Genomic DNA, 26,739 nt, shown 5'->3' with positions numbered 1-26,739 from the left:
GATTCTGACTTATCCTAGTCAAACTCTAACAGATCAAGACAGAACCCTAAATTTTGAAGGATCCAAAGGATATTAAGTTAGTGCCCAGGTATAATCTCTTCATTCTTAAAATATGTATAAAACTGCTCATAATGACCATCAAAATAGCTGTGTTCCACCTCTGAGCCATTGGATGGTGCATGGTGGGAAAACACAGCAAGACTCATGGTCTCATGAGACATCCGGAAATACCTGTGAAGTCTTTTTGTTGGGCTCCTGGGGAGCAAATGAAGGAACCACAAAGCTTGGGGTCTCCTAGGCAGTAGTTAACCAAGAAGTTATTGTTGCTGACGTGAAGTTCATTAGACAGGAACTATTTGCCTAAATCAAGAACAACAATGGAGGCAGCGTCAGAGCCAGGAGGTTGTCAGGGGCAATTACACACAGAAAACTGGGTTCCTGGGGACAAGGGTAAAAGGAGGTGGTCCGTTTTTGGTGGGCCTGCAGCGGGAGCCAGGAACCCACTGGCTCCTCGCAGTGGCTCTCGGCCTTTCCAGCCCACACTCTTCACCACCTGTTTCGAATCAGTTTTACAGCATCAAAGGTATGATGAGATGTTTTGTTTCATAACTAGTCCAAGTCTGCCATTTGAATGGGGCCAATTTTCAGATAAGCAGGGGTGCTAATTACTAGCCCTGTCCAAATTTAGAAGAACTTCTCAGAGCTTTTTCAAAACCGCATTCAGATTATAGGCCTCATTCAAGCTGCTCAAGCGGGGAATTCCAGTAGTAACTTCTAACACTTAGTCGGAAGGCCTCAACACTTGACATGCTGTAGGAGTGCTATTGTTTCTAACAAAAATTCTCTTGTTCCTAACAAGTGTTGTTTACTTTTGTGTTCACAGTACCACTTAACATCATTAAAAAAAAATAAGATCATTCAGAGCTGTCTCTGAATGACTGAATGGTTTGGATGCCCAGTGCTAGATTCAGCAGAAAGGCTACAGAGGTGACATTGATGACTTTAAAATTGCCAGTGGGCACCAACTCTAGGGTTCTGGGCATGTGGGCAGAAGTTAAGTAGTTCAGCCCTGCCCTTCCATTGTATCTGCTCAGAGTCTGGTGAGGAGACTTTGGGCTGATGTATAATTCTAGAACACAGCTCTATTTGGATACTTTTTATACTTCAGTGCAAGCTGCTACTACTTGCCTCTGAGGCTCAGCTTTTCTGAGTGCATGTTTGCACTTTGCACTTTTAGTTAGGCTCTGCATCTTGTCAGGCATTTTGAGTGGCTCTGGGTTGGAGGGGTTAATTTTTAGCAGACATTTACCAAGGTAGTTCAAGGACCCAGCCAGCTCACCTTTCAGTCCTCCACCGTGTGCTAAAGACAGTAGTCTGAGCTTCTTTATATTGAATTGCAGTGGTCCCTCCCCTGTTTTTCTGTAAGCCTCCTGGCTTTTGTGTAGCGTGAACAGTCATGAATGAAAAGCTCAGCTCAACGGAGGTCGGAGTCAGCCCCCGAAGTAAGCAGAGAGGCATCAGGCTGCCTTCTGGTTCCTAGTTTTTCTTTTTTCCTGCATGTGGTTAAGCTGTGGAGGCCCCTATGGTGGGGTCCACAGTTGTCACCTGGGAGCTTTGAGAGCCAGCCACCTGGCTGATTACTGCAGGCTAGTTAGGTACCCAGGGTGGTTAAAAATATATGTAAATGGTTTGCTCCTGGTACATGCAGTGGCATTAGAGATGATCTAACGCAAAGGTTTTCAGCAGACCCTTCTCTTCTAAATTGTGGCAGAGGAAGGTAACATAATTGTCTGTTGGCCCTGAACACCCTCCTCTTAGTTCGCCAGCATCTTTCAGAAATTGGGGTTATCTTCCTTTGTGAAAGGAGGTTTTTGCACAGCTCGCTCAGCATTGTTCGAGGCTGTAACACATCACTGAACAAATTGCCCCCTTGCATATGCTAATCCCGCCCTTAAAATAACTCATTGTAACATGTTCTGATGCATTAGCCCAGAGGAGATGGGAATTGACCAGCTGTCAGATCATGTCACGTGACCCCCAAATATCTCAAATGCCTCTTTTCTTTGGGTCAACAGTTCGTACTCAGCACATGCAAATGAAAGTATCCTGTGTGGTTTGTGGAAAAGATTAGTCCTTGTTCCTGCTTTTATGTGTGGGAACTGGCCTGGCCCTTGAAGATTCACTGGCTGAAATTCCCTCTTTGGGTCTTAAATTTCAGTGCTTTTCGCCACGAGCATCAAATCTTATTTTCAACAATAAATTAAAAAAACTTAAAGGAGTTTCTTCATTGTTGCTGCAGGAAGTGTTGATTTGTCTTAGTAAACTGTGCTGATAATCCCACCTATTCTCCTGGCGTTTTTTAGGAGTGACACACTCTGACTTGCAGTCACAGAATAAGTCTAATAGAATAACCTCAGGATTTACTCATAGGCCATTCATGTTCTTGACCAGGAAGTTGCAGAGGGAAAGACTAAAAACACATCCCCATATAGACAGCAAGTTCCCATTTCTCTCACAGTTAACAGAACATTTTAAGTGAGTAGGGCCCGAAAAATGGTTTGATTGCATAGTCAGGGTCTCCCTTTTAAGTACTTAAAGTTGTATAAATGTTTGCCATTCAGTCTTCAGATGAGATGAATTAAATGGAATGAAAGGCGATGTTGGTATCACCTTTCTAAAACAGCTATCACGTTCAGGTTGGGTTTTCATGTGTACAAAGAGACCTGGGAAGAAATCTTCGATTAATTTTTTTTTATCTTGCAGAGTAATTCCCTCTTGGTCCCAGACAGTCTACGAGGCACTGATAAACGCAGGAATGGGCCTGAATTTTCCAACGACATCAAAAAAAGAAAGGTGGATGATAAGGATTCCAGCCACTATGTAAGTAAATAAAGGACTTGAAATAATATTTGTTGTTTACTTGCTTATTTTCCAAGTGAGTATACAAAAGTACTCTAAGATCTTAGTGATAATCCACAGCCCTTAAAATAATACCATAAAGAGGATAGAGTCTTACACCAGGATATTATTTCCCTCTAGAACTGTAAATTATCCTTCTGCCAGGCTTAGTATTAAATTTTAGGCTTTCTGCTTTAGTTTCTCTTAAGCGGAGACACAAGAATGCAGGGCTGGCCTCATGGGCGTGCAGTTGCATAGGGCCCTGCTTGTGAAAGGACCCTGCCTCACCCTTGGTTCTAATGCTCTGCTCTCAGCCATCTTCACATTCTCAATTTTTGAACAAGGACTTGCATTTTCATTTTGTCCTGGGCCTCAGCTGCTAAAGTGATCAGGGTAAGATCTGTGGTGCCACAAAACACCTTTTTGAATGCTATTCTGATCACCTCTGTTTTATAAAGAAACTAAAGTACATACCTTGCAAGTGGTTTGCCCAAGGTCAGAGCTAGTGGCTGAGCCTGGAGGTGGTCTGACTCCAGAATCCATCTCTTAACAACTGTGCTAGGATTCCCAAACCGAGGTGTTAGGGTGGATATTTTGTCAGAGGTCCTTTGAATTGGTCTACACTTTGCACTATAATAATAATATTATACAAAGAACCCAGGTTTTTGGTCCTTTCCAGCCCAAGCCTTTCAGCACATTGTTTGCCCCTTATCTTTTGCCCAGAGCCAGTGCCCTGTGCAGGTATTTTTATATATAGCATCAACTATTAATAAGCTAGTGAGAAGGTCCATGATATGCAGAAATTTGAAAATTTGCCAATACAATTTCAAGTTGTTCTACTCGTGTATGTTAAGTTATTTAATAATGAGTGAGCTACAATCCATAGTTCTGCATGTCTGTTTTGTAACATGAGTGTATGGCTAATTGTATAGGTGATTGAGGGTGTATTGAAGCGATATTAAAGAATCTGGGACAAAGGCCTCAGGACCCATCACAGGAATACTGTACTGTGAAGGTTTATATTGGCAGAAGGGTCAACAAAGCTAAGATTTAAATTACAGAATACTTAAGGACTCACTTCAAAGATCCGTTATAATAAGTTAATTGTTGGCTACTTTTTGTCAGTTCAGTTACATTAACTATTTCTATAAAAAAAAATTTTTTTCTAAAAGGGAAACACTTTTAGCTTCTATTTTATCGCCACTCTAGCTTTGGGTTCTGTACACCTGGAAATATTTAAGCTTTTCTGTGGGCTTTACTAAGCAAATGCAAGTTTTCTTTAGTATTAATTTTCCTTTTATTACATGAAAATATTTTTCAGTGGACTATTTTGAATTGCCTCGGCTTCCTCATTGGTGGTAATTTTATGTTGTTATTGGTGAATTTCATGGTGCTTTTATAACAGTGTCTAAAGTAACACATTACTGAAGAAAGTAAATTAGGTCTCCCACACGTAATGCTCTAGGTACAGTTAGAAAAAACATTTAAGACCTGATTTTAAAGCTGAGGGTAACTTTCCAGCCTGGACTTGTGTCCCACAGAAGGCCAATGTGGGTACTATTTGCACTGTACTAATATTTCTCAAACATTATTTGTTTATTCTCAGTTGACAATGACATCAGGAAAAGGACTGTTTAGGTCATAAACTACAGGCCTACTTCTCTTTGGGAATTAGGACCTGTTGTGATAGCCTACTTTTTCTGTATGCTCATTGTATTATTTTGCACCAAAGGACGTCAGGCCTTTTGGCTAGGAAAGTAAACTGCCTTTTTTAGCCTGAGTGATCATATCTTTAAATTGGACAGCTTTTCTGAAGCCTTTTCAAACTCAGTGCAACCTTGGAGCTTCCTCTGATTATCAAACTATGGCTTTATGAAGAGACGATGAAAGCCCTACTGCAGGATGCTGGTGCCCGCCACTATTACCACCCTGTCTTCCTTCTATCTCTCCAAAAATATTTTATGCTGGTTGCTAAAGAGGGTTATTCTTAATATGAGGTGGTTTCATGTTCATATTCTTAAGATTAGTATGTTATTCCAGCCAATAACTAGCTTTATTGTTTTTACTTTTTGTTTGCTTTATATTTTTTATAGTAATGAGTCACCCCATGGGAACATGGTTTAAGTTTGTCTTTATAAGCAATTATTTGTGAGCGTTAGATTTGTTGGCTGTCTTCAAGGTGATGCACATAAAAGCAGTGACATGAAATTGTGTTCATAATTTGAAATTGAACAAGAAAAGACCTGATATAATTCGATTTCAGATTATAAGGGCAATTTGGGTTGAAAACAACTATGTGCCACACCTCATATGCAGGCTGTGATTATATATCTGATATGCTGTTGCAACAGAAATCCCGCCTGGGGCTTGTGTAGCCTCGGGTCAGATAAGAAGGGGAGAAGGCGGATTCATTCCTAAGGCTGGCAATCTCTAAGGGAGCCCATAGGCTTACCCCAGGTGTTGTTTTTTTTTAGTCTGCCTGATATCAAGAACTATAGAAATTTAACTGGGCTTCAAACCTTTAATAAATGGAATTTAAATTTTTTTTTTCCAGGACAGTGATGGTGACAAAAGCGATGACAATTTAGTTGTAGATGTGTCTAATGAGGTAACTACACTCTTTATCAAACTTTACGTTCAGAGTGACTTGTGAGAAAAAGAAGTGGAGCCACAGTGCTTTGGTTTCTTTCACCTTTATCCATTGAGAACTTAATGGTTGTTCATGGATGGAGCAGTCATGCTGTACCGGACCTGAACTTCTGTTTCCTTTAAAATAAATGTTTCCCTAGTCATTCTGGATTCCTAAGTTGGGTCCCTGGTGCTCATTTTCTTCCTGTGCCCTCTGGGCAAAGTATTTGAACATGAGGAAGGAGATGGTTGTTCCCAGATTTTTTTTTCCTTTATGGTTTCTAATCGGGTATATTTGCAAATACCATCCTTTTAAGGAGAACAGTGTTAGTGCGCATACCCTCGAGTCCCCTAAATCTAGACTTTCAGCATTTCCTTTACTTTAGAGGATTAGTGTGGAAATAAGAGTATGTAGGGAAAGATCTGTCCATTGTAAGCAAAATCATGGACTCTTTGCTTATGCTTGTTAAGGACCCTTCTTCTCCGAGAGCAAGCCCCGCCCACTCACCCCGAGAAAATGGGATCGACAAAAACCGCCTGCTAAAGAAAGATGCTTCCAGCAGCCCAGCATCCACCGCCTCTTCAGGAAGTTCTACTTCTTTGAAATCCAAAGAAATGAGCTTGGTAAGTAATAAGAACTTTCACTTGCCTCGTTAGCAGTTAAGTTTTCTTTGTGAACCGGGGGACCCTAAAGTACTTGAAATGCGGGGTTCTTACTGATTGAGAATTGTATTTTTAAGTGTTTAAAAGTGACACTCTTCTGTTCTTTGTTCCCATACAGTGTTGCTCTTTCCCTCTCAGTTGTCTCTTTTGGGCCATGATTAGAGGGAGATACAATTCTCTGTTCCTTGCCTTCTTACTTGGGGGATATGCTCCTAGCACAGGCTCTCTGAAACTTCCCAGTTGGCACATAGTTCAGACCTCCTAAGTCCTGAGAAGTCCTCATTTTCTTCAGCTGTACATTTTCACCTGGTTTCAGACGGAACCATGCGGTCGGGGCATGTTGTGATTGGGCTGCTGGTCAGTTTGGTGGTGCACACCAGGCGGCACTGGGGGAAGCCTGGAACCCGGCGGCAGGCGGGGGGGGGGGGCCTGCAGCAGAGCCCGTTTGTGCTTTCAGTCGACAGCAAACGCTATGGAGTGTGTCATCTCTTAACTCACCCTAGCTGAGCCATAACCGACTATAGTAAATCCTTACACAGTGTCATTTCTCATGCCATTTCTCTGATGGGGAGAGAAGCCTGAGGCACTTGCCAGTTTATAAAGCCCATCAGATCCAAAGCCAGACAGAGATGGGGGTCTCTCTCTCTAGCACATGTTCTTTGCTATTGCACCACAGAGCTTCTGAGATGGATTTAAAGGACATGAAAGGTTAAGAGGCTAAAGAAGATAACTCTGTCACCCTGTAACTGCCTTGACTCCTGCGCTAATGGTCCGCATGGGTTATATAGGCAAGCAGGCAGTGATGCTTAACTCCAGAGCACCATCTCTTCATTTTAGGCATATCTCTCAAACACAACAATGGGACTAGTCTAGGGCTTTTGCCTCTGGGATGCTGGTTTGCGTCTCATAAAATCACCGGCCCCGCTGTGTCTCACCATTAGTCTCATTCCCACTGCCATGAAAGGCAGGATTAGAAGAGTGGTCTTCCCTCTGGCATTCTTGGTGACCCGGCATTTTTTTCTGAGTGACCAGGAGCTTTCTTCTGGATGGTCATCCTTCTGACTTGGCCTCGATCCAAAGTCCACAAGCCTGATGGAAAACTACTTTGTAAAATAAAAACCTGCGGAGGAAGAAGTGTAATCATGTTCTGTCTCTCTCGCTAGGGTTTTAATTCTGGCAGGAAGAGGAAAGGTCAACATTTCTCGATCACAAGTTAATGCTGTCAACATTGTGTGGATTTATGAAAATTGGCTGAGGGAGTAGCTAGAAGGTGCCCAGTGTTCCAGCTGCTGTTGTGATAAATTGTGTAATAGGGCTTGGATTAAAAATAATACTCATTTAATTTGTTTAATGATACCAGCATGAAAAAGCCAGCACGCCTGTTCTGAAATCCAGCACACCGACGCCTCGGAGTGACATGCCCACACCAGGCACCAGTGCCACTCCAGGCCTCCGTTCCGGCCTCGGCAAGCCTCCAGCCATGGACCCCCTCGTTAACCAGGCGGGTAGGGCATCGCCTCTTCTTGTGCTTTGTTTTGTTTGTCCTTCCCCAGCTTGATTTGTCATCTGTTCCTATTGTGACGCAGTTTCCCCAGGAACATAAAATGTAGTTACTGCCTGCCTCCCTCCTTCCTATCTTTGAAAAGCCCTGATAAGAAGCAGATGTTCATCCTTGGGTTTCAGCAGCTTCACCCTGTCCTATTTCTAGCTGTTTACATTTGACTTTTATTTCCAAATAATCCAAATCCCATGGACTTCAGTCAAGTTTCTGATAATTATTCCGATTGTAAGCTCCTTCCCAAACTATTACTGTGTGTCTTGAGTTCGCTAATATTGACCAAAATGGCCTGTCTGGCCGGCCCAAGTGTACTCCTTGCTTACTCCAATGGGCCGGTTTTCTGCAGGTCCATCAGGAATCCGGGATCTCTCTCTCAGTAGAAATCTGGAGAATTTCAATGAGACTCCAGCCTATGATTGAATAAACTCATAACCTTCAACTTGATCTTCCTCACTGGGAAAGGAAAAGAGTAACCGCCCAAGGCTCAAAGGAAAAGAGGCTCCAGAATATTTCTTCTAAATCCGTGCTTTGGTTTACGTAAATCCAGGACCAGGTTTTCATTTACCTCAGTTTGCCTTGTGTGAATTGGGTGCAGGGATGCTGCTAATTCCCCCTGGTTTCCCAGTGCTGCTCAGGAGGAAATGTGTGGGCAGTGCTTCCCCTGGGGTCTGTTCTTTCCAAATGAATTCAGCTTTGGGGAAGAAGGGATCCTGTGTACAAACTGGAGTTGATTCACCATCCCACAGTCCTCCTTCTTTTCCTTCCCCCTAATGAATAACACTAAAAACTCTCCCTGAGCCGCCAGTTGAGTCACGTGTGCCTTGTGCTTCCTTGCAGCGGCTGGCCTGAGGACGCCCTTGGCAGTGCCCGGCCCATACCCCGCCCCATTTGGAATGGTGCCCCACGCGGGCATGAACGGCGAGCTGACCAGCCCCGGTGCCGCCTACGCCAGCCTCCACAACATGTCCCCGCAGATGAGCGCAGCGGCTGCTGCTGCTGCTGTGGTGGCCTACGGGCGCTCCCCCATGGTAGGTGACCTTGGGAGCATGGCGGGCCCAGGTGGCAGCTCCCACAAAGCAGAAACAAAGACCCAGTGTCCTCGCCGTGCCTGCCTTCGCCTTGTTCGCCTTCATCCACATGCCGCTCCATTCAGTGACGGCCAGACGTTTTTTGCTTTACTCTCTTTGTGGATGAAAAAGGCAGTGTTTAGGAGCTCCTTTAGCGGTTCAGGGGACATCTGGTTTTCTCCCACCAAAGTAGATTTTTTTTTTTTTGGAAGGCGATGAAATAACTCAAGTAGCTCACAGAAGCCTTTTCATTCGTTTTCTTGAGTATTTTTTTTCCCTCTTTAATTCTTAGGAAAAAATATTTGAGAAGCTGTAACTTTCTCTTTCCATGCCTATATTATTCTTTAAACCCAATAGAATGGCTTTGGTGTAAGGAGTGACCTCAATGCAACAGGCATAAACACAAACAGGGACGGAAACCATGGGGCGCTGTCCCTCTGGCCTTATTTTTGACCAGGGAGATACAAAACTTCAGAAAGGAAAAATTGAATGGGAGCCCTTGACTGCATCAGGACAAGGGCAAAGTTTATAACCCATAGCAAATAGAAGTCTGAAAATATTTCCTCTTGGTTGTTTGCAGTATGTCATGTGCATTTCTCATTTGTTGGTTCTTCCCTTATGTTTCCCTTGCAGGAAGGGCAGTGCAGTGGAGGACAGGATAGTTTAAAGCCAAGTGGGCAGCTGAGGGACTAAGTACTGCGATTAAGGTGCTCAAAATCATGTATGAATCCTTAAGGATTAACTTAGACCAGTGGTATGAAACCGGGGGCGATTTTGCCTCCCAAGGACATTCAGTAATGTCTGGAGATACTCTGATTATCACAACTGAGGGTAGAGTCCAGTGATGCTGCTAAATACCCTGCCTTCTCCTGGACAGCCCCCAACAAAGAACTGGCCCAAAACGTCCATAGTGTCAAGGTTGAGAAATGCTGACTGAGACAACATGCTGCGCTGTGTACCTGCCAGGACCAGGCAGACCCGTATTGGCCATGGGAGGCTGGCTCAGTGCACAAGAGATCCCTCTCCATTCCCCCTCCCCAGAAGGAAGTGTGTCTTGTAGTATTTAGAGTTGGTTGTATTGCTTCTCTTACGATGTATTTCCTCTGGGAATTGCTAACCTGTGCCACTGTTCCTGTTTAAGCTGCTTTGGGGACCTGAGTTTCCTGTGAGACATCTGTAGAGATGCTCACCAATGCCTGCCCTGTAGAAACTGAGTCTGCGATGCCTTCTTTTGTTTCCAGGTTGGGTTTGATCCTCCCCCTCACATGCGAGTACCTACGATCCCTCCCAACCTGGCAGGAATCCCTGGGGGGAAACCGTAAGTACCTCCAACTTCTCAGTTTTATTTTCAAGGCGGTTACTTAGTCATGGGTATTATCAGATCAGAATTCCAAAGGGAGCACAGGCCTGGGTGTTTCCAAGGAGATTTCTAGTGCCTTTTCCTGAGGAGTGTTAACACTTCCTATAAATAGGCACCCTGTAGGTGTCATGCCCCTGTCTTCTCCCGGTGGGTGAGCTCATGCATTACGTTATTTCTGGAGAGAACTGCTGGAGACAGGGTGAGGAGCACTGCAAGGACCAGGGGTGGGTGGCCCTCCTCCCTTGACCTTTCGGCAGAAAGCTGCTCTACTTTGCCATGTGGTTAGAGGGTAGCTGCGGGGGACTTCCAACAGGACTGTGTGGTGGGCAGTAACCTGTCATGAACTCTTGAAATCTCTGAAATTTGAAACATGTTGTCTCTACCCAGCTCAGTGCTACCTGCTTCCTATTTTGGTAGAAACAAGAGTTTGAAAAGGGTATGTTCTGTCGGATGCCAACATCCGAGGTTGACCCCCAAGTAAAGTTTTGCTAAGTGCCATACTCTGAGAGGTTCAGAATTATAAGAGCAGAGTGCCTGTGTGGGGAAGCAAGACAGGTTAAAGGGCAGAAAAGCATTCAGAATTTGAAAAACCCTGGTGGTTATTCCTCCAGCGTCACATGAAATCACTTGCTTTCCATAGTTAGTAATTAGAAATGTGATTTCCAAGAATTCCTAAAGTTCTCAATTTTTTTTTTTAAAAGCAAAATTGAAATATGTCTTACTTCCTAGCAAGTACTCTGCCTTTCTCTGGGATAGAAGATGGCAGAAAAGCCTGTTCCCGTTTTGTTGATTTTTCTAAATAGAGGTACATGTCATAGGCCTTCAGTTTATTTTTGTTACATTCTACTTTTGTGTGTTTGCAAGGGACACATAAAGTGGAAAGCAAACATTATTATTGCATTATTTTGAGTGGCCCATTCAACAACTTGGTCATCCTTGTGTGATTTTTATTGGAGCCTTGTTTCACCTAAACCAGGAGCATGAGAGAAAATGGAATTCTTTATTCCCATCACCTGCTTTTAGGAAAGCAGATTCCTGTTGTTCACTTTTCATGCATTATAACATCTGTTTCATAGTTATTTGATTAATGATGAGATTAGGCTTTCTCTACACTAGGAACTAGTAGAGGTGCTAAGAATTTAAGGTGGCATCTTAGGCCCAGGGAAGAGTGGGCTTGGGGAGTGGAACAGTGTTGCAGATGCTTCCTTAGCTGGTAGATCCTTCCGATTACATACCCATCAGCTACTATGTGGTGTGTTTTCTTGGGTGTGTGGCCCTGCGTCCAGGATGGGCTTTTCTTATACATGCTTTGCTGGCCGGGTAGCTGTTGGGTGTCCTATTGTCTGGTGAGTAGATAAAGGGAAAACAAGTGATAAAAGGCAGTAATTCATAGTCATTGGTGGATCTTTGGGAAAATAATGGGCACATAAAGCTAAGTTCAACCAACCATTAAGGAAAGCCAGTTTCAAGAGTTATTGGTAGGAGATGTGCCCCGCTGCCAAGACCCCACCTTGAATGCGATATGTGAGGAAGTTGAGGGGAAGGTGGGCAGAGGTATGAACTACACTGCTGGTCTCCAAGGCTGGTGTGCAGGGGATGGTTAATGGACACCTAGTTCCCAGTATTTGTGCATGTGTGTTTGTATACAGTGTTGTGTGTGTTTGTATACAGTGTTGTGTGTGTTTGTATACAGTATTGTGTATGTCAATAACGTGATTAGACACAAAGATTAAACCTTCAGTGAACAACAATACTGGTGTCATGCTTATTAGAGCCAAAATATTCCTGTGCGTGGCTTGTGAGCACTTTGGGTTTGTGCTTACAGCAGTGTAAACAGGCTGTGAGGCTCCCAGAGACAAGGACAGTGGCACAGGGACAAAGCTGTGACTCTCACATAGGAGGGTGCTTTTCTCCCCTGGGTCAAATGGCCACTGGTGTTGGTCTTTGGATCAGAGTGGTCCTTGCTGTCTAAAACAATTAAAATCTGTTTTTTAGGATTATCTTTCAAGTTTGATGTGTGCATATCATGTGAGCAAGATGGAGTTAATATCAGAGAGCAAAATGAACTCCCATTGTCAACAGGATCTGGGCTGTACAGCCTTATTCCCATATCAACCCATGAATTAGTGACTTCTTTCCGGTTAGTAAAGTGATGCTGCTCGAGACAGTGTTTCTTTACCGGCTATGATCACAGACCAGTCTTTTCCTAGTTTGGCACATTGACACTCTTGTTACACACAACACTGACGAATGGGGGACGACACAAAGGACCCCAGTGTTTTAGTATAAGAGTCATGAACTGACTTTGTTGTATAAACATTTCTCAGTGAGTAGACAATAGCAAAGGTCTGCACACCACACTTAGACCAGCACTGGCCTGAGACACTTAAGAGAAAGGGAGACAAACCAGTAAGTCCAGAGTTGGGTGAACAAGGTGGAAAAAGCTTTGCAAGGGTCTCTCTGAGAAATACCAGTGGAAATATTTGGATGGTTATTCATGGATGTTTGAGCAGGAACTGCATGGCAGGCTTTGTGCTGGACGGTGGGCATGCTTCAGGCAAGAGAATGTTTGCTTTCCCCGCCTGGGGGCCTATTGATGTAGTGGAGACATTGAAGGAACAACGAATGCTTTAGCTATGTGTGCGGTCAGTGATAAGTGCTGTGATGACAGCAGTGGATTATAGGCAAACATTTAAAGAATGACCAGTTAGGAAGGGCAGGGCTTCCTGGGGTGAGGTGGACACACTGAAGGCTGATGCATGTGCAGAAGGAATAGCCCCCAGGAAAAGGGACAGAGAGGGTGGGCTGTTGGGGACAGAGTGAGATAAGCTCCCAGCACAGGGAGCAAATGGATGCCTGTCTCCAGGAGAGTCCAGTGGGGGCAGCAGGGACCTTGAGATGCCTCTAGTGTGAATGCTCATCTGTGGCTCGCCTCCTGCAGTAGCCTCATCAAGTGGCTGTGCACCTCTGACCAAGCGTATCTAGTGAAGGGGACTTGCTGCTGCTTGGCACAATCCGTTTTCTCCAGCTGTGTGAAAACTTTTCCAGCCCTTGAGCTGAGATCTGTCTCCCTGGAACTTTTACCCATCAATCCTGGTTCTCTCCTTCCCCCTGAGACCACATAGTGTGCCGCTCATCCATCATCCTCACGACAGCTCTTCAGATATGTTTGGAGACCACCATCTGCCACGAGGCGTCTCTTCTGGCTGAACGTGTCCCTGCATCAGCCCTATCTTGTAGGATGTGATTCAGGTTCCTGCACCATCTGCTCACTGAGATCTAAACAGTTACCCCCCTCCTGTCCTCTCTTCCACAGATTTCATCGAGACTTACTGCATGGGCATAGGGGACCCTATTGGGAGCTCACAGCCTACTGATGGAGAGACAACATTAATCAAATCATTGAAAAAAATAAATGCCTAATTATAATTGAGATAAGAGCTATGACAGAGGAACTCTTCTGTGAAAGCATGTGACGGGCTGATCCCATCCGCGGGGAGGGTCAAAGAAGGATTCTCAGAAGTGTTTTCTGAGCTGCATTAACCTCCTAGGGCAGGGCATAACCTCTAGCTGGAGGAACCAGCATATGCAAAAGGTCCCGTGGCTTTACATTCTTTTTATCAAATTGGAGGAGCGCAAGATGACTCATGTCGCCACTATCCTGTACTTGTTTTTGGTGCTAAAGTCATCTAAGATCTCCATAGGGTTTTGCAATTAACATGGTTATTTTCCTTCTCCCACACTGGTCTCTTTTAACTTCTATATCTTTGCTAAAGGCATATTCCCCATTCTGATATATCTGGGCCCAAACTTAGCCTTTGATTCTTCCTTATTTAACTCTCATTTTACTCAATCTTTTATTTGTTAAAATTCTTATTTTATACTCATTTTTGTCAAAAGGATCCTAGATGAGTTTTCCCCTTTCTAAAGTACTTATCTGATCTCTGATCCATTTCTTGCTTGGAGGTCTTCAGAAGTTGCATATAAGCTCCCCATGCGGCATTCAAGGGCCCTCGGTAACATCACTCTAGCCTCATGTCTGTTTGCATCTTGTGCTCAGGCCAGATGGGATATCCAGTTTTTCCCTGAAGTTTCCTCCTTCTATCCTGAGCAGCTTACCTTCTCATCAGTCTTCTCCTCTTCCTATGGAAGTATTTTCTGTTCAAAGACCACTCTAGTTGCTGCCTTCTTCACAAAGCCTTGCTGATGACTTCCCATATATGATCTCTCTCCAGTGGCACCTTGTAACATCTCGTGCCGCCTTTTCACCTTTGGCCTGGAGTAAACTGATGTCCACATGTCATTTGTATCTGCTGCTTCCCCACGAGAATGGAAGCTTCTGAAGTCCCCTTGTCCCTGGAGCATCCCAGTAAACTGTTTGCTGCATTGACTGGTGGGAGATGAGCCCAGGACTGTGGGAGACCCTGAGATTCAGCCTTCCAGAAGGAGGTTCACATTTTGCATTTTAGAGTTTAGGGGTGTTGGTTTTTATTTTAATATATTTATTTTTTATTTTAAAATATATTTTTCTTGATTTCAGAGAAGGAAGGGAGAGGGGGAGAGACACAGAAACATCAATGATGAGAGAATCATTGATCGGCTGCCTCCTGCACACCCCCCACTGGGGATCCAGCCCACAACCCAGTCATGTGCCCTGACTGGGAATCAAACCCTGATCATCTGGTTCATGGGTCGACGCTCAACCACTGAACCAGACTGGCAGGGCAGTGGTGCTGACTTATAAGTGGTAACCCTGACAGTTTCCAAATCCTTCAGGTGAGATTTATTTGGCATTGTTTAGTTAGCTTAACTGGAACTCATTTTTAGTTGTAGGCAGTGTATTCCCGAAGCTCTGTGTAGATCACTGGCGAAAGAGGTTTGGAAATTCAGTCAGGTTGACATCTCTTTGTTGTGGAGACGTTTTTTCTAGCCCTGGAGCATTGCTGTCCTCCATAAATACTGGGGGCTGTGCTCCACCTACCTCCCTCGTAGCACCTAGAAGTCACTAATAATAGTTTGGCTTAAGATTCCATCTTAGTTCCAGGTTCCTTCACCCTGTGTTTTAACGCTAGACATGTAATTGGGAAATCTTCCACCCACTTGTTTACTATTTAAATAAATCGTTAAAGTACCTTTTAGGAGTCAGAGCCTAAAGGGAAAAGAAAACGTTAACTACATTTGGGGTAAAATGGCCTCTTAGGAAACATGTTGTGAAGAGAGGCCACCCTGGCTTCTGGCCAAAGGACACTTCAGTGGCCCTGTCCTCCCACCCCCTTTTCCATTACTGAATTTACTTCTGGTTCCTCTGATGTCTAGATTCCACAGCCGGTTTATTTAGTGGATTTGAAAATTACCTGTTATGACATTTGGGTGTTTTTGTCTATTAAATACGAAAAGTAACATACCTGTTTTGTGCCTTATTATCACCATGTGGGTTTAGTTTAACTTCTGTTTTTCTACCCTTTGATGATCTGGGAATGTGTAGCTAATTTCTTGAGATTATATTGACATATGAGGCCCTTTCTTTTGATGTGAGGTACCTGCTAGACAATTAACCCTCCCTTTATTTCTCTATCTCTTCCCTTCTTCAGAAATTACTTTCTGCTTATCATATATAAGTAGTTTGTATAGTTCTTGTGTAGATCGTGCTGTTTGCCTATAGTGGTTGGATTCGTGGCTAGAATTTTTAAATTGAGCTTTGAAATGGCTGTATTTTAAATTTATTTTTGTCTTACTTGTTGTCCATGAATTCTCTTGGTTTGTATCTTTTTCCTGCATTGGAGCCTCATTGCTGCCTCAGCACATCAACAAATTTGAAAATATTTAATTGATGGAGGAAGAAGGGCCTAGGACACAGAATCATAAGTGTCAACTTTGGCCTGAGATCCTCCCAGTTTATTGATCAGGCCATCTCTTCTTGTTTTCTCTTTCTGGTAATTTACTTTTTCATATCCATTTGCTTTTTCTGCATTTGCCTTTTTAATAACAGGAATAGCAATATAGTCGACTACATAAGGAAACAAAAATTTTTCTATCTTAATGCTTTGAAGTCCTCAACTTGTAGTAATTTGTTAATAAAGCCCTCTATTCTGTCGGGATGCCAAACTGGAAAAGTCCTGGGAAAGCAGTAAAGGATTTTATAGGTGTTTTGGGTTGGATGTACAGACCCTAAGAAATGTTAAGTGTCATATTGGCAAAGAGAAAAATTTTTACCATCATAGATGAATTAAAGTCCTGAGGACCTGTTTTCGTTCGCTGAAATCTTAGAGGAATATGACTGATTTTCTTATGACCCCATGTCATACCCTCCCACCCCCAGCCACCACCTTCACTCTCCTGGTTCTTGAAGCTAAGAGTACACTCCAGAATCATAATTACACTATTCCCATCTTAGAATGAGCCCAGACACTCCAGCCCTCCAAGCCTCCTGTGCCCAGGGCTCTGTAAAGAAGTGCACGGATATGTTGACATGTCTGATGTCTCTTGCAGTGCAGGGTGGGTGTCTCCTTCCTGCTGGGCCCACATTCTCCCTATTGAGGTGAAAATGTCAGCAGTAATACTGATATGGAAGCTACAGTAAAGGTTCGAGCTCCACGTTTGTAACCAGCCTGTCCTGGACCGGGATCTTGGTTCTCCCACTTACTAGTCAGGGCGTAGGGGGGCAGTTGCCCTCTCCTGTACTACTCCCCTCCTCTCTAAATACGAAGGGATAGCACGCTGCCTCCTGGGACATGGGAACCAAGGTCGAATCTGCGGTGTACTTCATAACTTTTCTGGAAGTACTGTCCCACATCACTTCATTTACTCCATACCTCAGCAGTCAGGTGTACAGGGTCAGCCTTGCCACGGCTCATTGTAAAAGTAGGGAAATGATGCCCAAATGAGCTAGATAAGATCCGCACATCTTAGTAGTGGCTAAATTGAGACTTTAACCTGTCTCCTCACTAGTTACTGTATTCTTTTCAGCCACCAGCCACAGGATCGAGCATGCTGCCTGTGACCTGTGGCTGTGCCTGCCTCAGCTTGCTTTGCAAGGTTCTTGCACCCACTGGGTTCTGCTGGCTTGGATTTCACTCCTTTATTATAGTTGCTTTTGTTGCCTTTCTGTTCATATCAGCTAATGAGGGACTGCTTTCCTCCCCCCCTTGGGAAAGTTGATACCATCTTTTATCAATATTTGGTGCAACTACTAGAAATTCCTTGGGAAAAGTTGGCTGGTATAACCCAGGAGGTCAGAGGACTCTCCACATTCTCATAGTAGCTGACTTCCTTTGCCAGAGCAACTTTTCACGCCTTCATTTATAAGTGATAGGTAGTAGTAAACAGCTCGGAGCATTGGGGTTCATTCACTGAGTGCCAGCTGTGTGCTAGCTGGTGAAGTCATCCATCTGTCCCCAAAGAACGCTGGAATGAGAAAGACAGATGTGAACACGTGCAGCAAATAGTCCAGAGTGTGAGACGTGCCGTAGTCGAGATTGAGAGGAGGATACAAGATGAGCCGGACCCTGGGAAAGAATCATCCCGCCTGGGGTGGTGTGCCAGGCGAGGGAGGGAGGACATGAGTGCACGTCTGAAGGAGGCAGTGCTGGTTTAGGCAGCAGGGAACAGCCTGTGTGCAACACGGAGAGGAACAGCCCAGCCCACGATTTTTAGGGGACTGGCCTGCTCCACGTGGTTGGGAGTTTAGGATAAAGGATGGTCCTGTGAAAGAGGCTCAGTTGTGAAGGACTGGGTTCCAAAGAGCTTGACGAGCGAGCAAAGGTTTTTGACATCATCAGATTTTTGATACCTGAAAATACGCAAGAAATCCTACGTCAAGCGTGCCAAGTCCACAGCCCGAGGGGGTCTTGGCCACAGCCTTTATCTCTGGGGTCCGTGGTTCTTCATTACTGTTTACTGGCCTCTGCTGCTGCTGTTGCTATCTATTTATAGGGAACCAATAACTCTGTAAATACCTGTTTTCCTTTGGTCACAGAGCACAGCATAGTTTTATTAACAGGAGCCAGCCTGCCAGGAAAAAACAACCTGCTTCCCCGAACGCAGTCTTGTTTCCAGTTTTCCACAGCTGCTACGAGGCATCCCTATGGGGACTCTCGAGTTCCTCCCTCTCTGCTGTGCGCCCAATAAATGAAGAGTCTCGTGCTCTGACCATGTGTGATTTCATTCGGGATTAAGTCCGTGATGTCCAGTGGGCTTTATTCTTTTCAGTTCTACAACCAGCTTTCACATTAGGATCCTGACCTGCAGGTGCTTGGTTCAGAAAGCTGGCTGGGGTGAGACTCCGTCGCTTTCTTGAATAAGGTGGGTGGCCCTAGCCGTTTCGCCCTAATGAGGGCTCTAGGGACCGTTCTTTCTGCCCCACAGGTTGCCACAATCCTATCCAACTGTCCTCTTCTCTGTGCCGTCTCCCCACCCTCCTGTGCCTTTGAATTTCCTGATTTTGTGCCTGTCCGTTGCCCTGTGCTTTCCTGACTCCCACCTGCACCGTCCTCACTTTCTGCATATCCTGACCCTCGCTTGTCCAATGGTCCAGATAAGAGCCCTTGTTTTAGCATATCCTCTTCTTCTTCCAAAGTCATGGGTGTTTAATACTGATGCTGCCATTGCCCGAAGGCCCCTGCAGGTGTCAGGCACTGTGTTGTGCCCTGCAGTTTTGCAGCTGTCATCTCTTAGTCCTTACCACAGCCCCTTCAACCTTTGTGTTGTATTATTATTTCTACCTTGTGGATCAACAAACAGACATGTGACAGGCCGCAGGTGGTTAGGCCAGTAGGAAGGCCACTGTTAGCGAGGCCAGTGAGCCGGGGCTTCATGACTCAGGTTCATTTAAACCAAAGCCTGGGCTCTCGACTTGGCTGTGGGCCTAGTCTAACATGTTCATTGGTCAGGAGCCGCCCCCCCACCCAACTTTTTGAATAAACAAATGAATCTAAGATTGTAATTATTGAAATAGGAAAGTGTGTGAATCGCCTGTATACAGCTCAGTGACTTCACCAAAAGCTCTCTAGAACCCTCCTGTGTCCCTTTGGGTCACCCAGGGTGACCACCACTCAGATTTTGAATTTTGTCTATGATTGAATGTAAAGGCAGTCACACCATACTCTTTCTGAATTCAGTCTTGAGATATATTCATAAATATTCTGTTTGTAAATTCCCCTTCCTGGTTGGTCTGACCTTTCCCAGCTCCTCAGTCAGAAACGTAAGTTTCCTCCTGCATCTCTTGAACATCCTCATGGTGCACCATCAGCGCGGCCTTTTCTCGGAGACGGTCCTGTTCTTCCTGTGGATGAAAAGCGAATTCCAAACCATCTCGCTTGCTCCCCTAGTCACTGCTTCCAGTCCACCCCTCTCTGGGACCCTCCACACTCTGCATCGTTGTTCTGGTTTGTTCATTTGATTAGGCTCCCAGCACAGCGGCCAGTGCCTGCTTCCTCCAAGGCCCCCTGGGACGGACAAGTGTTCGCAGCTTCTGGCAGCAGTTCACTGCCATGTGAATCAGTTTTAAATTGCTCAGCATGATCGCAGACCTCCTGCACAGCATAAAGCAGAGGATGCCTGGGGCAGAGGTGGCCTCTTCCAGAGACGACAGGACAGCTCTTTGCCTGGACATGGTGCATCTGTTTTGATCTGGAACCTTTAACTCTGTAATAAGCAGGGTTCTAGTGGACGCAAGAAAAAATTTTCTTCCCCTAAAAACCCAGAATTGCTGAGAGGCTCCTGATGGAAACTTGGACTATGTGGAAGTGATTTATGGCAGAGAAACTGACCTTCACACCTGCCGTTGTCATCACAGCACAGAAAGCTTTGAGGGGCAAGTTCTCTCCCTGTGCCAACCACTGTTCTCCCTAAATACATTCAATTCGATTGTATTTTTTTTAACTCACAGTTTACATTCAATATTATTTTGTATTAGTTTTCTCCCCAGGGCAATGAAATGCTATTTGATTTCAAATATAATAAATGGCATAGGTTCGATTAACTATAATGTGCATGTATTGAACTATCATGTGGACTTGTTACATTACTAAGGGCAGCAAAGAATACTGTTGGATTAAAAAATATGAGGTTTAGTCATTTGGTGACATAGGGCTTTGAGCTGTAGTTGTTTTATGTGTGTATTTATTGCCCAGGGCAGTCTGTGTGGTTCCCATTTTGTGTGCTCAGTTATTCAGATGAAGAGTAACGTTAAGGATTTGGGCCACATAGCCATTTAATATTAGTTATGGTAACCAATTTGTCAGGAGAGAACAGATATGTAAGATTGTATCCTTTGATTGGGGGCAAGGGTGAATTCTTCTGAAAGTCATGTGTTTGATATTTTGCTTTTATAGAGGGAAAATAATAGCATGTATTTTATTTTCAAGCTAAGCATGTATGTGGGTTTTACGTGCAGGCCAGTAGAGACCTGATATCTTGTATCAGTTTTCAATTTTGTGCTTGTTAAGTTATTTTACAAATTTTGAGTTGGCATCAAAATGAAAACTTAAATTCTGTATTAATACTCATGGTCTTTAGATCTGTAAAGAGACTGCAAGGTGACAATGACAAGTTCCAGAGAGTGTCCAGATTTACCCCAGAGGGTTATGGGAAGGAGGAAACTTTATATACTTCATTTATTGTTTACTAGTGGCCCTGCGCACGAATCCGTGTGTAAGTAGCTCACTGCCGCTTGCCTCAGCTGGCTGCCCCACCCACCGCCGCTCATAGCTCTCCGCTGCACGTAGCTCGCTGCCCCACCCTCCCGTTGATCAGTTGTACCGTAACAGCGTCCCAACCAATTTGCATATTACTCTATTATAAGTATAGATGTATAGGGACACATAGAAAAGGTTTAATGTGGACCTTCTAGATCACCTAGGGATGCTTCTGACGAAAGAAAGTAAGCATAGTCTTTAGTGCCATGTGCCTAATTCCATCAGTTTGGATGTGGGGTGAACATATAAGTAGTTTCATTCTCTAAAGTATCTTATTATCTTTGTGTATCTTTTGTAACATCTGTTATATACTAGTGCTGGGAGTTTTTACATGAGGGAGAAAATACGCGTTGAGATTTTGGTGTGGAAACAGAAGTGTGCACTAAGATTAGTTTGTTTGTATTTAATAGGAGAAGAAAACAAAACCTTAAATAGCAGAGAAGTTTATTTCTCTCTCCCAGAGTGTCACCAAGGCCTCTGCTCTTTCTGTTCTGCTTCCCTCAGCAATTGATTTCCATCTTCAGAGTCACCTTTTGGCCCAAAAGGCTGCTGAGGCTCCAGTCATTTTGCTTATCTTGCTGGCAGCAGGAAGGAGGAAGAGAAGAGGGCAGGCACACCTCCCCTTTTATAATTCTTTTTCTTTCTTTGGTTTCTTTAATTAATAAATTTATTTCTTAGGGCAGTTTTAGGTTCACAGCAAAATTGAGAGGAAAGTACAAATAGCGCTCCTGCCCCCACCGGGTCCCCTTTGTTTTAGATTAAGAACTTCCTCTAAGTACCAGCCAGTAACTTCTGCCTACATCTCTGTGGTCAGAACAGGAACTCGGCTGGCAATAAGGAAGCTGGGAAGAGTAGTCTTTTAGCTGGGAGCTTTGCTGGAGTTCATGGCCAAGGTGTACAGGGAGATTGTTGCAGGAGAAACGTGAAATTTCTGTCACAAAGCCATTGACCCAAGAGAATTTCTTTTCTTTTCTCTTGGTTATGCAAAACAGAGTTTAAATTAAAGTCTTAAATTGGTACCTTTAGAAAGCTGTATTTGTTTGTGTCGAGAGGCACTGTTTACTGTTTATAATTATTATGAGTTCATAAGCGCTTGCAATAGCATCAAAAATAATAATTTAAAATTATATAAAGAAACTAGAGGCCCTGTGCATGAAAATTCATGCACTGGAGGGGGGGTCCCTCAGCCCGACCTGCCCCCTCTCACAGTCCGGGAGTCCTCAGGGGCGGGAGGCAACCCGGCGATCAGGGGAAGGCGACGCCCCCGTCACACCTCTGCTGCTGCCACTGCTGGTAGCGCAAGCCTCGGCCGGCCCTGGTTATCTGAGCCTCGGGAGGCCCTAGGTGGCTGGGCAGCTGCCATCCGAGGCTTGCCTGCGTCTGGGGGTCTGGGGGTCTCCAGAGGCAGGCACGCGGAGCGGCCTTGCCACGTGCCCGCCACCCTGGTGAGGCTGAGGGGACTGGGCACCGCCATCTTGTGGCTGTGGGCACCGCCATCTTTGAGGGCGTGGCAGTCAATTAGAATATTCCCTCCTTATTGGCTGTGGGCTCCGCCATCTTTGAGGGCGGGGCAGTAAATTAGCATATTTCATCCTTATTGGCTGTGGGCGCTGCCATCTTTGCAATGGTGTGAGGGTCAATTAGCATATTCCCTCTTTATTAGCTAGGATAATACAGTTATAAAGTACTGTATAGGAGGCATGAAGGAGGCATGTTCTGTTCATTTGGAGGCACATTTAGTGTTTTATTATTGGATTTGAAGAAATGCTTTATGGAATGGATACACACAATTTAAAAATTTAAATACAGTTCAATATATGTGTCTTTTGGTACACCTTAGAGTTCTGTTACTCTTTTAAATTTGTTTCATCAGTAAATGCTTCAACTTACATTGATTATAAAAGGAAATTGTAACAAGCAAATCTTTCCTTTTCTTTGTCTTTCTCACAGAAGTGTGTGGAGGTTGTGAATAACTGCTTTATGATAGATGTTTTTTTCTGTTTTCCACTCCTGCCCTTCTCTCTTCTTCAATCATCCCCTGTCCCAAAGTGCCTACTCCTTCCATGTGACGGCAGACGGGCAGATGCAGCCTGTCCCTTTCCCCCCCGACGCCCTCATCGGACCCGGCATCCCCCGACACGCTCGCCAGATCAACACCCTGAACCACGGGGAGGTGGTGTGCGCAGTGACCATCAGCAACCCCACGAGACACGTGTACACGGGTGGGAAGGGCTGCGTCAAGGTCTGGGACATCAGCCACCCCGGCAATAAGAGCCCTGTCTCTCAGCTTGACTGTCTGGTGAGTGAGCAGAACCCGGTGCACAAGGGTAATTTCTCCCCGGAGACTCAGTAAGGAAATAGCTGTCCAGGCCTGGGTTTTAATTCCCATTAGGAGGAAATGGAAGCCCATTTTGTTTCCTGTGTTAGCGATTTAGCTCCTTGCCACCCCTCTCCCGTAGATGTGAAGTTTTCATTTGCTGCTCTTTCGGTGGTTAAATCCCATGATGGATTTCTTTTAGAAAAATATTTTAGAGTCGTTTACAGAAGCTGTCCTTGTTCGAATGTGTATTCAAAAGGGGGTTTCCCATTTAATGAATGAAAGCTCAGCTAGCCCAGGACTCCGAGCCCTGCAACCTACTCAACTTTTAATTTCCCTGCAGCCTTTGGATAAATATTGAATAGTAAACATTTGATAACGTGGCATTACAACCAGTCTGAACAGGGTCTGTGTTTTCAGGGAGGCCTGGGGAGCTGGCTGGGTTTTATTACCTTAACTTCAGGAAAGGGTTAATGGATCACACTGTGAGAAATCAGGGCAGCTGTCAGCAAAGCAGGAGTGGTGAGAAGGCTTTCCCAGGTGCCCCGTCCACCTCTCAGCATCCGAGAATACCACTGTGCATTTTCCAGGATCTTAGGATGCGCTGGGCATGCTCCGGTCGCTCAGCTGTAACCCCAAGATCTACAGGTCACATATGATTGGCCTGAGGCAGGCAAAAGGCCACCCTGCCCCCGGGTGGAGTCTGCCTGCACGTGGCTGTACAGGTGGTGCCCTTCACTCACTGCCTTCCTGGACTCCGGACAGTGCTTCCAAAAAGAAGGGTGGCAGGATTTCCAATCTTCGAGTGAGAGACCATGGTGAAAACATAGCAAAAATAACTCAGCTATGTCTATTTGGGTTGAAGGATAGCAGTTATTTCTTTTGGGGGTAGGGCTGTCATTTTTAAGTCCCACTTCCCTTTTTAAGATGTGTTGATTTTGATGGAAAGATGCCCTCTTTTATTAATTTCTTTTGTCTTTGGATTGAGAGGCATAAATAATGACAGCAGCCAGGTTACAGGAAAGCAGCTCTGTTAAAATCCTAGACAAGGAGGCACCTGGCTAATGAGGACACTGTGCAGGCCTAGGTACAGGTAAGAGTAATGGACACCAAAGCATAGGCAAGGGGTCTACAGTCCCCAAATACTAGTAAATAACAGAGAATGATGAGATCAAATATTTATAAGCTAGCTTTGAGAAGAGCTTTCTTCCTAGAGAAGTCTGTGTGTATCTACCTCACATCTACTGATAACTTCAGTTCTGTCTGCTCAGTGAGAACTGGACGTGAGGGGCAGTCCTGTCTGAGCTTGCAATCCTTTGAGTTCATTGTTTACTCTTTCGAGGGAGGCAGCTGCAATCGGATCCCAATATTTACGACAGAATTCTTGCTTGTTAGTGTCCGTGAAATACCACTTTTCAGGTCAAAAACCAAGATAGCAGTTAGAGAACGTGGCATTGTTATGGCTTAGTGTGTAGTACATGCAGCGATTGAATTGTATTTATTTCACAGAACAGAGATAACTACATCCGTTCCTGCAAATTGCTCCCCGATGGCTGCACTCTGATAGTGGGAGGGGAGGCCAGCACTCTGTCCATCTGGGACCTGGCCGCCCCGACCCCTCGCATCAAGGCGGAGCTGACGTCCTCGGCCCCTGCCTGCTACGCCCTGGCCATCAGCCCCGACTCCAAGGTCTGCTTCTCCTGCTGTAGCGACGGCAACATCGCCGTGTGGGACCTGCACAACCAGACGCTGGTGAGGTGAGCACAGGTGGTTTTCTATTAGTGGGGCGGTCAGAAGGCCTCCTGTCTCCCCTGCTTCTCCAGCTGCCCCAGGCACTCAGCCCACACATTCAGATCTTACTGTGTGCCAGGCCGGGAGCCGGGTATTGGGAGTGCAAAGACGGAGTTGTGTGGCTTCCCTTGGGGGACTCACCATCTTGATGCTGTGCTCGAGTGTCCCCTAGACTTTATATTTAACTTCCTAATGTTCCCATTTTCATTCTTCAGGCACATATAGGTGCCAGGCTTGTTTAAGAAGTATTCCCGGCTTTCGCCACATGGCAGCACATTATGGATTCCATGGCGGTAGGAAGGGTCCTCAGTGGTAGATGGTTTGGGCTTTTTTTGTTGTTATTGTTAATCCTCACCCGAGGATATTTTCCCATGGATTTTTAGAGAGTGGAAGGGAGGGGGAGAGATGGAGAGAGAGAAGCATCGACATGAGAGAGACACATTGATTGGTTGCCTCCTGCACACCTGCAACCGAGGTACATGCCTTTGACTAGACTCGAGCTCGGGACCCTTCAGTCTTCAGGCTGACGCTCTACCCACTGAGCCAAACCAGCTAGGGCAGACAGTTTTGACTTTGGCTAGAACCTTGTTTGTGCAAACAGGAGCCAACTAATAAAGGATAACAAAACAAACAAAAAGAACATTTGAAGAGGAGATTGCACGAATATCACACACATTGTTTTTCAAATATCTGTGTTTGTTTCTATCTATCATCTATTTATTTATTTATTTATTTTGATTTCAGAGAGAAAGGGAGAGGGAGAAAGAGAAAGAAACATCAGTGATGAGAGAGAATCATTGATTGGCTGCCTCCTGCACACCCCACACTGAGGATTGAGCCCACAACCTGGGCATGTGCCCTCGGAATCAAACCTGGGACCCTTCAGTCCGCAAGCCGACACTCTGTCCATTGAGACAAACCAGCTAGGGCATATCCGTGTTTCTTGATAACTAGCTAACTAAGCCCTGTCCAGGGTCGCTCACCAGGAATGAGCCTGACTTCCTGGAACCTGTGCTTCTAACTGTAGCAAGAGCTGCACTCACCACCTTTGTGTCTTCTTGGCTCCGGCAGCTCCCTCCCTCCACCTAAGTCAGTGCTCACACTAGAGATCTTACGGAAAAATCTTTGAAAATGTAAGCGCTAAAACATCCAGGCAAAACTAGCATCTTTCGCCCTTTCATTTCACAGTTCATCTTCACTCTGAAACACTTGTTTATGGTGTGATTTTAGGCTCATGAATTGCTTAGCAGGCCTCCTCCCAATGCTTTGGGCCTGTGTGCTGGAGGAAGGGTTGGACAGACCCTAGAGGTCATCAGAGCAGCTCCCTCTCGTTCCAGTGAGAGTCTCCGAACCAGGCTCTGTCCCTCTGTGCACGTGACAGTGTGGTGGTTATTTCTCTCTTACCACTCACTGGGCAGAATGAGCAAATTAATGGAGCTAGAGCTGACAACTGCTTCAAACTTTTAACCTAGCAAGTGTTCATTGTTTTTTTCTGTGTGTGTGTGTGTGTGTGTGTGTTTGTTTTTTAACTTAGGAAATAGCACTTTCAAAATACCAGTTCTCAGTACTTTCAACTATTAACCCATTTAATCCTCATAATGTCAGCACTCCTGTTACTCTGATTTTATAGAAGAGAAGCTCAAGGTACAGAGAGGTTAAGTTTACCTGCCCGGGGTCACACAGTCCGGCATGATGGAGCTGTGGTTGGGTCCGGGCATTCTGTTCTCATGTCTGTGTTCTGAACCCCTGCTCTGTGCCAGCCC

At 45.0% G+C, this 26,739-nt stretch overlaps 1 protein-coding gene across 8 annotated transcripts in view; it reads left to right on the top strand.

The window, feature by feature from the left end:
* The window catches only part of TLE1 (transducin like enhancer of split 1), an 86,505-nt gene that overhangs the window by 54,756 nt on the left and 5,010 nt on the right, over positions 1–26,739 (top strand). For all 8 annotated transcript variants that reach the window (XR_002828743.1, XM_014454137.2, XM_023752410.1 and 5 more), the window contains 8 exons: positions 2,764–2,880; positions 5,453–5,506; positions 5,998–6,150; positions 7,550–7,694; positions 8,585–8,775; positions 10,056–10,132; positions 22,918–23,167; positions 24,695–24,942. Coding sequence is in view for 7 of the 8 variants with exons in the window: in XM_014454137.2 (XP_014309623.1) it covers positions 2,764–2,880; positions 5,453–5,506; positions 5,998–6,150; positions 7,550–7,694; positions 8,585–8,775; positions 10,056–10,132; positions 22,918–23,167; positions 24,695–24,942 (1,235 nt within the window). In the remaining variant the exon portion in view is untranslated. The remainder of the gene's footprint in view (positions 1–2,763; positions 2,881–5,452; positions 5,507–5,997; positions 6,151–7,549; positions 7,695–8,584; positions 8,776–10,055; positions 10,133–22,917; positions 23,168–24,694; positions 24,943–26,739) is intronic.

This window comes from Myotis lucifugus, unplaced genomic scaffold (assembly GCF_000147115.1).
Source record: "Myotis lucifugus unplaced genomic scaffold, Myoluc2.0 scaffold_31, whole genome shotgun sequence".
Classification (NCBI taxonomy): Eukaryota; Metazoa; Chordata; class Mammalia; order Chiroptera; family Vespertilionidae; genus Myotis; species Myotis lucifugus.
The sequence above is the reverse complement of the archived record's forward strand: the minus strand, read 5'-3'. Positions and strand labels throughout refer to the sequence as shown.